General features: G+C 38.1%; 1 protein-coding gene across 1 annotated transcript in view; it reads right to left on the bottom strand.

Annotated features, from left to right (window-relative positions):
* The window catches only part of slc6a4 (solute carrier family 6 (neurotransmitter transporter), member 4), a 33,419-nt gene that overhangs the window by 9,871 nt on the left and 13,222 nt on the right, over positions 1–10,326 (bottom strand). Inside the window, exons 6-9 of the mRNA XM_015395754.1 lie at positions 9,973–10,076; positions 7,744–7,871; positions 7,551–7,663; positions 3,861–3,992 (exon numbers count right to left, since the gene is read on the bottom strand). Coding sequence (XP_015251240.1) covers positions 3,861–3,992; positions 7,551–7,663; positions 7,744–7,871; positions 9,973–10,076 — 477 coding nt within the window. The remainder of the gene's footprint in view (positions 1–3,860; positions 3,993–7,550; positions 7,664–7,743; positions 7,872–9,972; positions 10,077–10,326) is intronic.

Below are 10,326 nucleotides of genomic sequence, written 5' to 3'. Positions count from 1 at the left end.
TGGGCAAAAATGGCGGCTCCCAGACTCAGTGATCGTGACGATCAATATTGTTTTTTTTATTTTTTTTACTGATCTGATCAACGCTAAATTAGATAAATCCCCCAACAAACGTATTAGTTTTAGGTATAAATAATGACCCTTTGGTTGGAGAATATCTACGCAAGAGGAGGCAGCTACCCTAACCGTGCTGCGCCTGCACTGCAAACAAACGCCACTTTCCCAGATTAGAGGTGACCCGAGGCAGAGCACGGTGATTCTGGCTCTAAGTTGAGACAAAGTATCTAATCAGCATCTAATCAGCACAGGGCAGATTTCCTTTTTAGTTACTGAGTAATTAAATTTTGTTTTTGCTTTTTGTTCAGCCATTTGGACTTTGTTTAGCCTCTAGAACAGGTTTTTTATACAGCGACGTCATCATGGAGTTATCTGGAGATGGTTTGAACGCTTTTTCTTCATGGTAAGTAGTAAAGAACTAATATTCATAGGAAATTAATACACAGTTTGGCTAAAAGGGATTATTTTATTATATATTTGGTAGTAGGTGACTTTGATAAGGGTTAAAAAGCAGGATATGGAAGCTTTAAAACCTAACAATTAAACCAAGGAGAATGATCAAATATCTATCCAGAATGATGTCAGCAACCTCATGGAGGCAATAAAAAGAGTAAAGTCTGAGCGCAATTATCTCATTTCAAAACAGACACAATCTATGATCTCAGTGTTTTGCAACAGCCCCACTGGTATCAAAACACAATACAATCATTTTTTTCTTACAGTAGGATTTCAACATGAGAATTTAAGCTTCAAATGTAAGAATAAAAAGCAGAATGTATGCAGCGTTTATCCATGAAAGTTAATTCAAAGGTCATAGCTTCAACTTTTTCAGCAAAATGATAAATACTGCAGAAAATAATAGATGTCCAGAGTGCTGCAGAATAAAAGTATACATTTTAATGAAAAAAGTAGAATATAAAAAATTATTTTATAAATTTTGACGTTTGATTTTTACTTCTGGTTATGATGTCAGCCTCAACATGAGAGCATTCTGCACCAATAGGAATAGTAGGAGGAAGTCATGTGTTACCAGATACTATTAGAAATGGTTTCTTCTCTGCAGCACATTTCTCAGATTTAAGCAAAAAAAATAAACAAAAAAATAGCAAAACAGAAGTGAGCATTGATCAAATGTTTTACATTATTACTGATCTTAGGAAGCTCCTTTGATTGCATCGTGTTATTCTATCAGCAAAGCTGTTATTAACATTTTACACAATTTAATTTAGTACATCTTTTATGGTTAAAGGACACAAATAATTTGTGTTCGTCCTTATTGGTTAAAACCAGCGTTGTGCCGATGCCATCTTTTGGTCTTGATATAATACCTGTCTGTACAGTATCGGCCGATACCGATACCATCTGTTTGAAATTGATGTGTGTGTGTATCTACAGTGGCGGTTCTAGACCAAATGTACCAGGGGGCCAGGAGGGGGCCAGTGTGTTTTCATGGGGGCCCAGAAAAACATGCAATAAAAAAAAAACAGGGCAGGGATTCAAATACATTAAAAGAGCTGCATGAAGTCACATTTCAATTCAATTTAGTTTAATTAAAATTCTATGTCTTATTAGGTGAATATACATTATTACATAATTTAGGAATTTTGTGTATTTTTGACTTAATTCAAGTTGAAATTGCCATTTTCTATAAAATCAGAATTATAAATAAAGAAAAACTGATAAATTCCATTGTAAAAATTATTGTATTTTTCAAAATTTGTTAAAAAAAAAAAAACATTTAGCGGATGAAAAACCTGGATTCTAAGCTACCACCTTATTGTTTTTAAATAATTAGTAAAACAGAATTTGTGAAGCAAAAAAAATAAAAAATTAAATAGATCCAAAAGACCCATAAGTAACCATGTCTGTTCATCATTAGAATTTATTTGAGTATTATGTCTTCAGTGCAGGGGCCATAACAGGGGCCAGGACTGACACTGGTATCAGTGCAAATTTGCTGATGGTACAAATCGTGTTGTTATAATATCCAACTAAACGTTAGCGTTAGCATTAGCTGACCTGGTTGTCACTGCCTGATTAATAAAGGTAGGACAATCTGTACCAACTTGTGTATCCGATCTATCAAAAAAATGCAATTACTGCTCTACTTCTAGCGTCCAATTTTTCAGCTGTTGCGTTGTAAAAAGTTGTAGACACTTTTGGTTCAATGTTTCTATTTTATTGTAGCTGCATGGTATGCTGGTGAAGATTCTCAGTCTTTACCGTCATAGTCATTCCAAAAAAAAACAAAAAAAAAAAAACCAATCCACTGGACTTTATTTCCAAGTTTGAAGACGTTTCTCTTCCTATCCAGGAAGCTTTTTCAATTAAACCAGTTAGAAATAGTGTTGAGTTCGAGGCTTTATAGAGTGGAACAAAAACTTGTTTTGACTTAGAAAACACTCAAATTCGGGTCCGCCCTTTAAGAATGGGGAGTCATATTGGGTTCTTTGTTAGTCTGCAATTCCCAATTATGGTCTATGCCTCTGAAAGGGGGGGCTGTTAGGAGGAATTATTGGCTTGGCTATCTAGGCGAAATGTTTTGTCCCCTGCATGGCGATGGCAGTTGAAATGATGGCGGGAAGGAATCAACTCTATCGCTGCATTGTAGGTTTTTGAGAGCTGAAACCTGAGTCCACCCCTTCTGTTTAAAGTTGGTTTTTCTTTCTTAACATAAATGGCTACCTATACAGTATATAACGCAATCTAAAGAATGACACAGTTAAAATAGAAATAAACATGGCGTACTACTATTTTGCAGTTGGATTGCTCCGAGCATGTCTGTTACATGGGCAACATAACTGGAAAAATGTAAATGCATTCATTCTCTCAGCGAAGCCCTTTATAATATTTTATATCATGTATCTCAGTATGATTTCATAATTAGTACATTAGCTACCATAATCACTTTATTTACAATCTAAATGAATTTATGGTTTCATATGCGCAAATAAGCTGATCGTGTTCCCGATAGATCGCGTAGTGATTAACAGGCCAGACCAACGGCTGGCAAACAGTATGGAATGAGATTTGACGCGTGCAATGGCGCCACTTACTTAGCCTCGTGAGACCATCCTGATCTTGCGAGCTTTCAAGATTTCACCCGCTAATCAGTCTGGAGACTCTCCGTTGAAGAAAATTTGGAGCCGTTCACCAAACGAACGTCCAATCAGCGTTGGCTTTGAGGCGGGTTGAGTTGTGACGCAACGAGAAGCACCACAGTTCAGTCTAAAGAACATGGCGGCTTCAGCCGATGAAACTAGCGTTAGCGTGGCTATCGAGCAAGTTTTATCGGAATTACAGAGTATTTCTTCACTGAAAGAAGAGCAAAACACTGCTCTGGAGGCTTTTCTCAGAGGAAAAGATGTTTTTGCTCTTCTCCCGACTGGTTTCGGCAAGAGTAGCCTGGCTTGTGGTTGTGTTTTCGTCGTCGCTCTGTTAGTACGTCATATGCTTCGTTGATCTGATTGGTTTATTTGGCCCGTCTATCACCAACATAGGCCAATCAGCTAACCAGTATTTTCGCCCCTTCCCAAAATTACTTCTACGGAAGGTTTCCAGATGGATATGCGGAGCAAATCCATCTGGCGGAGTCATGTTACCACTTACTGGCCAGGAGGAGTTAAGTTCGTAACTATCACTTTAACACCTGAAAAATTCACATCTTAGACATATTTCAAGCTTAAATTAAATAAAACATTGAAGGATTGCAGTAACATTACATGCTGAAATAGTAACATATTGTGTTTTGATTCATCTGAGTGTAAGGAAGGTTTTCATGATTAAACTGTAGGTCAATAACTTACATATGTGAGAGTGGACAGAGCCCCGAGGTAGCACACACAGACAAGGCCAAAGACAAACCACTCGCGTCTCTTAGCTAGGAGGTGAGGGAACTCATCCAGCATTGCTGTGATTACCCCCTCCAAACCTGCAAACTGGAGAGAGGAAGGTGCACAAAAGGTGAAGAGGATGACATGGGGAGAAGGGTTAGGGTTAAATGGGAGGAGGGGGAAAGCAAGAAAACAAGCAGTTAGAACAGCAAACAACATTTCTACAGCAGCATAAATGCTAAAAATGGTCACAGATCTTTACAACATGCTTTAATATCTCCGGGTTTATGGATTGTTGGATTTTATTGATGAAAGGTAAACATCTCTGGATTCAATGCTTTGAAACCTTAAAGGTATAGTGGAGGACAGTGTTGTGGTCAAGACCACCTCACTCGAGACCAAGACAAGACCAAGACCAGAGTGTATCGAGACCGAGACAAGACCAAGACTTTTAGGGTCCGAGACCAAATCAAGACCAAGACCAGAGTGTATCGAGACCGAGACAAGACCAAGACTTTTAGGGTCCGAGACCGAGTCAAGACCAAGACCAGAGTCTATCAAGACCGAGACAAGACCAAGACTTTTAGGGTCCGAGACTGAGACAAGACCAAGATTTTTAGGGTCCGAGACTGAGACAAGACCAAGACTTTTAGGGTACGAGACCAAGTCAAGACCAAGACCGAGGTAAGCCGAGACCGAGTCAAGACCAAGACCAGAGTCTATCGAGATTGAGACAAGACCAAGACTTTTAGGGTCCGAGACCAAGTCAAGACCGAAGTAAGCCGAGACCGAGTCAAGACCAAGACCAAGGGAAGTCGAGACGTAGTCAAGACGAAGACTTTTAGGGTCCGAGACCAAGTCAAGACCGAGGGAAGTCGAGACCGAGTCAAGACCAAGACCAAGGGAAGTCGAGACGTAGTCAAGACGAAGACCAGCGCCAGTATGTGACAATAAAATGTGAAACATGATGAAAAATCCCTAAAGTTGATCTAAAAGACCCACATTCACATAAAAACACCTAGATATTTAACACACAGAACTGGAATAAAGATAAACATCTTTTAAGTAATAAGTTGGACGTAGTCCCTACCGTCTCGGCTAGTAAAGCACTGCAGAACTTACATTGCGCTGTATGCTTTTTTCTCAATGTTGCTTTACAAATATATTCTTTGTGATTTAAATAGCCCATTTTTATAACCGATGATTTGGCCGACATCTTATCCCGTTCTCAGACAACCACTTGTGACTTTCAATCGAAGTGCTGCAGCCCGCAGGTGAAAGGGGGTGGGCGTAAAAGCGGTAACAGCGGTAAAAAAAACAAAAAAAACACAAAAAAAACCATGCATTTACCAATGAGACAGGTTATTGCTTGGATTTGAATCCAAGCATTCAATAAAAAGAAGGATCTTAAAGAAACTGATAATATTCTGATGATTAGCGTTATTTCCACAGTTGTGGTCTTGACCGGTCTTAAAATAAAATGCCGAGTCCTCAGCGCCCAAGTCCGAGACGAGACCATCAAAAAATTGTCTTGAGACCAAGACCGATCTCGAGTACTACAACACTGGTGGAGGATGATCTTTTTCTGAGGGGATCATCAAAATAAGTGGTCCTCCTAATTGTCAATCATTCTGGTGATATGTTTACGTAAAGCCGTCCTACGTACTCGTCCCCATTTTCACTTACCAGTGTTATACCAGAAATAGCTGCATCTTCTTAATGTTTTGATATTTCTTATGCATGGATGCCCTAAAATGGAGAGTTTTGGTGGACAGATAAATTCAAACAAACTTGTATGGAGACACGTTTTAGTCATTGTGCTACAATCAGTGTCCGATGAAGCTATTCTCTGATCAGTGGAAAGCATTTCCCACTTTTGCTATCAGCACCATTTTACATAATTTCCAACAAAACATTAAAAATATGTTTAAAAATTCCCTTTTTGTTCATATTTCAATCCATTTTCTCATCAAGGTGCGAGAGTTTAGGGCGATGAGCGCTCCCGCGACAGGGGTGGTAATGCTCGGCGTAACACACCGGCGGTGTGTCTGACATAGTGGAAAAATTGAATATCTTCTTTAGGAAATTAAGCTTGTATGAGCGATGCAAACAGAAACTTTTAGTGTGCATGAGGAGAAATGGTCTCGTAAACACTCATACGTGTTTAATAGGCACTCCCGCTCGGGTACAGGGTTGTGCATGTGCATTTTTCAAAAAGTAGCGAAAATCCTCCACTATAACTTTAAATATATTAAATTTTTTTTTCAAATTTTAGTTTTAAACCGTTTTTAGTTTTCTTTTTACAGATACATATTTTCAATTTTCTGTTTTATTTATTTATGTTTTTAAAGTTTTACTAAATGCATTTTATCAAATAGCACGTTACAGATCACATTCTCTTCACGTCAAGCCGAATGCAAACGCTCAAATACAAACATGAAGACCAACAGAGAAACGTCTTTGCTTTTAGAAGAGAAAAGAATCTGATCTACAAAAAGCAAAAGAAAAAAACAAAATTGCAAACAAATTGCAATTCTTAAACTCAATCTGAAAAAGAGAAATGTGAAAAAATAGTTTTAAACAGTAAAATATAAAAAAAAATAGAAAACACAATAGGTAAAGTCTAATGTGTGCAACCCAGAGTTGCTGTCTGTGGGAGTGGGACTTGAACTCGGAACCTCAGGATCTCCAGCACAGTGCCCTAACCAGTAGGGCTCCAATCCAAAGCAGACTTTAGCATTAAGGGTCTTGCCTAAGGACCCACACTGGCAGCTCATTCCGCCCAGCTTAGATACGAACCCAGGGTTCCTGTTTGCAGGACAGGTGACACAAAAACCTAAAACCTTTGATAAGGAAGTTTTTCAAAGATGTATTTCTTAATTTGCATCTGCTAAATGTGTTTTTACTTTTAGCAATGATGGAGAAAATATACCCCATAGATCAGGCAACCCCATAGTCGGTCCCTGAGGGCCGCTGTCCTGCAGGTTTTCGAGGTTTCCTTGCTCCTGTACAGCTGGTTTTTATTGAAAGCTGATTACCAGGCTTTTGCTGAACTGCCATCATCATAACCAGCTGTGCTAAAGCAGAGAAACCTCTAAAACCTGCAGGACAGCGGCCCTCGAGGTCCGACTTTGGAGATGCCTGGATAGATGCTTCATTAATCCCTATGACTGATAGTTCCTCCACATATCAGGCTTAGCCAAAAAAAACATCCATTGGATGTGAGGCCTTTTGCAAGGCACTGCACTGAAAGTAGGGACTGACTGAAATGAGATTTTAAGCCAGTCCAATGTGACACGTTCCGCAGTAATATCCTCTGTCATAAAACAGGAGCAACAACCTCAGCGCTGATTCTAAAATGATTATCAGTTCATGATAAGAGCGTGACGGGTCCCGGTTGGCTGCTTCAGAGCCGACAGACAAAGGCTGATGTAGACGGCTGCAGAAAACGCTGATACAAAACTCATATCACGTTGTGTTCATTGGCTATCGTTCAGAAGGAGATAATAGGACAAAGGATACCTGAACCTCTAAAGTGCAAGTCAAAGGCAACAAGGCAAACTCTGAATCTCTGTCTGGAGTTGGAGGGATCCAGTGACAGCTGGGATGTTTGCAGCAATATATTCAGTTGAAAACACATACAGGAGTGATGAATGTACTGACCGTGCTATCCAGACCCAGCATTATGATCATCAGGAAGAAGATGATGGCAAAGAAGGTGGCGGCGGGCATGTTGGCGATGGCCTCAGCGTAGATGATGAACAACAGACTGGGACCTGAAAGAAAAAAGCAGAGTAAACATGTTCAGCAGAGAGAGAACAAGTGCAGAACACCTCAGCGTGAAACGTGATCTTACCCGCATCCTTCGCCACGTCGTCCACATTTTGCTTTCTCATCTCTGCCATGTAGCCCAGCACGGTAAAGATGACGAAACCAGACAGGAAGCTGGTCAGGCAGTTCACTGAGCTGGTGACCAGCGCATCTCTGACAGGAAAAAAAGAGCAAAAGTTTGAAAAAGGAGTTCCTAATTTACTGGCATTGTAGAGGGTAGATGCTGCAAAAGAAGATAAGAATCTCAAATGTTGAAAAATGCAACAAAAATGGCCCTTTGATATTTGCTCTGTTTAATTTAACATAAAAACAATAAAGAATTCCTGGCGGCTTAAGAGAGAAAATCCCGAAGCAGATTGTGATGCTGCTGCAGGACTGAAGCTTTTTGAACTCCCAACCGACTTAAAAGGTATTTGTATACAGCCTGTAGCGGCACTCCAGCTCCTTTAGTTTCTTCTGTACCGCATGGAAAAAAAGTCTAGCAACTAGTACTGAAACACGAGCAATTCAAGATAATGTTCTTCAACTTGTGATGTTTATTAAAAGAAAACAAAAATAAGAGAACATCCACATTCGTATAATATAAACTCGGTCAAAAACTGTGTTGCTTCCAGCATATCTTGTTTTCCCCTCAGTCCTTACGTACAGTACGTAAAAGCAAACAAAAAAAAAAACACGTATACAATTACAACATGCAGGAAGCCCAAAAACATGCATTTCAAATTGCATTTCTATATTCTATGCTTTTAATATTAGAGTTTTTTTAAACTTCAATTATAATCTTAACAAACAAAATGATCAATCTTGTATTTTAACCCTTTTTAAAACTATAAATGAATTTGTCTCAGATTGGCTCTTTCACAGCCGTTTAATACAATAATAAATAGAAATTGTTAATATATTGAGTTTGGTTTCTTCTGAGGATGTTTTACTTTTTCTCACTACATTCAAGCACATATTTCTTAAACTGGATAATTATTTCCATACCTACTGATAAAGACCTGAAGGAACTGCTGCAACAAACTGGAGGGAAAATCAACAATAACTATCCAGTTAGAGCCCAATAATAATCCACTAATTGACACTGTCACCATGGCAACATACATTTTTTTTGTAGAAACATGAAAGTTGCTATAGTTGTTCACCAAAGCCTGCAGTTTGGGAGCTTCCTGGATGAAACCAGAGGGGCAGGAAAACCCTGACGTTGATTGATCAGATCCAAAGAGGGAAGACATTTTTTATCTATTCCTTTATTAGCTTAAATTTAGATATTGATGTTTCAAGTTTTTTTTAAATATATTTTAATACTATTTGCAACTTCCATCCATTTTCTCCGACTTAGTCCTTGTCAGGGTTGCAGCGGGGGCCGCCGGTACACTGGAAAAATGATCTAGAATTAAGTTAAAATTTCCTAAATTAAGTGTATTTACCTTTAATTTGAGTAGGTAAATGAGATAGTTTGCCAATGGAATGAGTATTTTTACTCTTAAAATAAGATAATTAGATAAAATGCACTTGAAATAAGACAATAAAATAGTTTTTTCTTATTTTAAATGTAAATTGTCTTGTTCCATTGGCAAAGTGTCTCACTTACCTCCTCAATTCAAGAAAAAAATTACTTATTGAGATTTCATTTTTATGCAGTGCACCCATTGGACACCATGCAGAACTTTTATGGTGATGGCAGCATCATGCTGTGGGATTACCTTCCTTCATTTGCCTTAAAGTCAAGATGGAGGAAATCAAGTATGCTTCTAAAAACCAGTAAGTGGGATGCCGTCAGACTTCAGAATCAAAAAGTACTGGTTAAACAGTTTTGTATGCAACAAGTTTGCAGCAATAATTTTTATTATTTAGATGTCTTTATTATTTTTCTTTTAGTGTTGAAAAAATACCTTTGTATATCATGTACACTGCAAAAATTTTGTAAAATAAGTGTATTTACCTTAAATTTGAGTAAGAAAATAAGATGATCTGCCAACGGAACAAGCATTTTTACCCTTTAATTAAGGAAATTTGATATTATGCACTTAAAATAAGAGACTGCAATCTTTTTTTTCTTATTTCAAATATAAATTGTCTTATTCCATTGGCAAAGTGTCTCACTTACCTGCTCAATTCAGGAAGAAATTCACTTGTTTTAAGAAAAATGTACCTATTTGGATTGACATTTTTTGCAGTGTACACCTGTCATTTTTATTGCGGGTGTGTATACTTTGGAGAGCGAATGCAAACACGTTCTTTGGGTGCTTACTTATAGCAGTTGTTGTGAAAGGGGTTGTAGCTGGCGAAGGCGAGCAGCACACCGAACCCAGGACCCAAGGAGAAGAAGATCTGAGCTGCTGCGTCGATCCAAACCTACAACAAAAGGTCAGAATAACAATCTCTTTTTACCAAAATGATTCATTTTTCAAAAACATCTAGAAAAAACATCTAGAAAGGTGCAAAAAAAAAAAGGTGCAAAATAAAAGTAGTAAATAAAAAAAAAACAGAAAAACAGCATATCAATACTACGGAAGAGGATTAGGGCCACTGAAAAAAAAAAAATTAACAGATAGTTTTATTTTATTTCAGTATAGTATGGGAAAAAAGTCAGAATTCTGACTTT

The sequence above is a fragment of the Cyprinodon variegatus genome, unplaced genomic scaffold, assembly GCF_000732505.1.
Source record: "Cyprinodon variegatus isolate N-32 unplaced genomic scaffold, C_variegatus-1.0 Scaffold759, whole genome shotgun sequence".
Classification (NCBI taxonomy): Eukaryota; Metazoa; Chordata; class Actinopteri; order Cyprinodontiformes; family Cyprinodontidae; genus Cyprinodon; species Cyprinodon variegatus.
The sequence above is the reverse complement of the archived record's forward strand: the minus strand, read 5'-3'. Positions and strand labels throughout refer to the sequence as shown.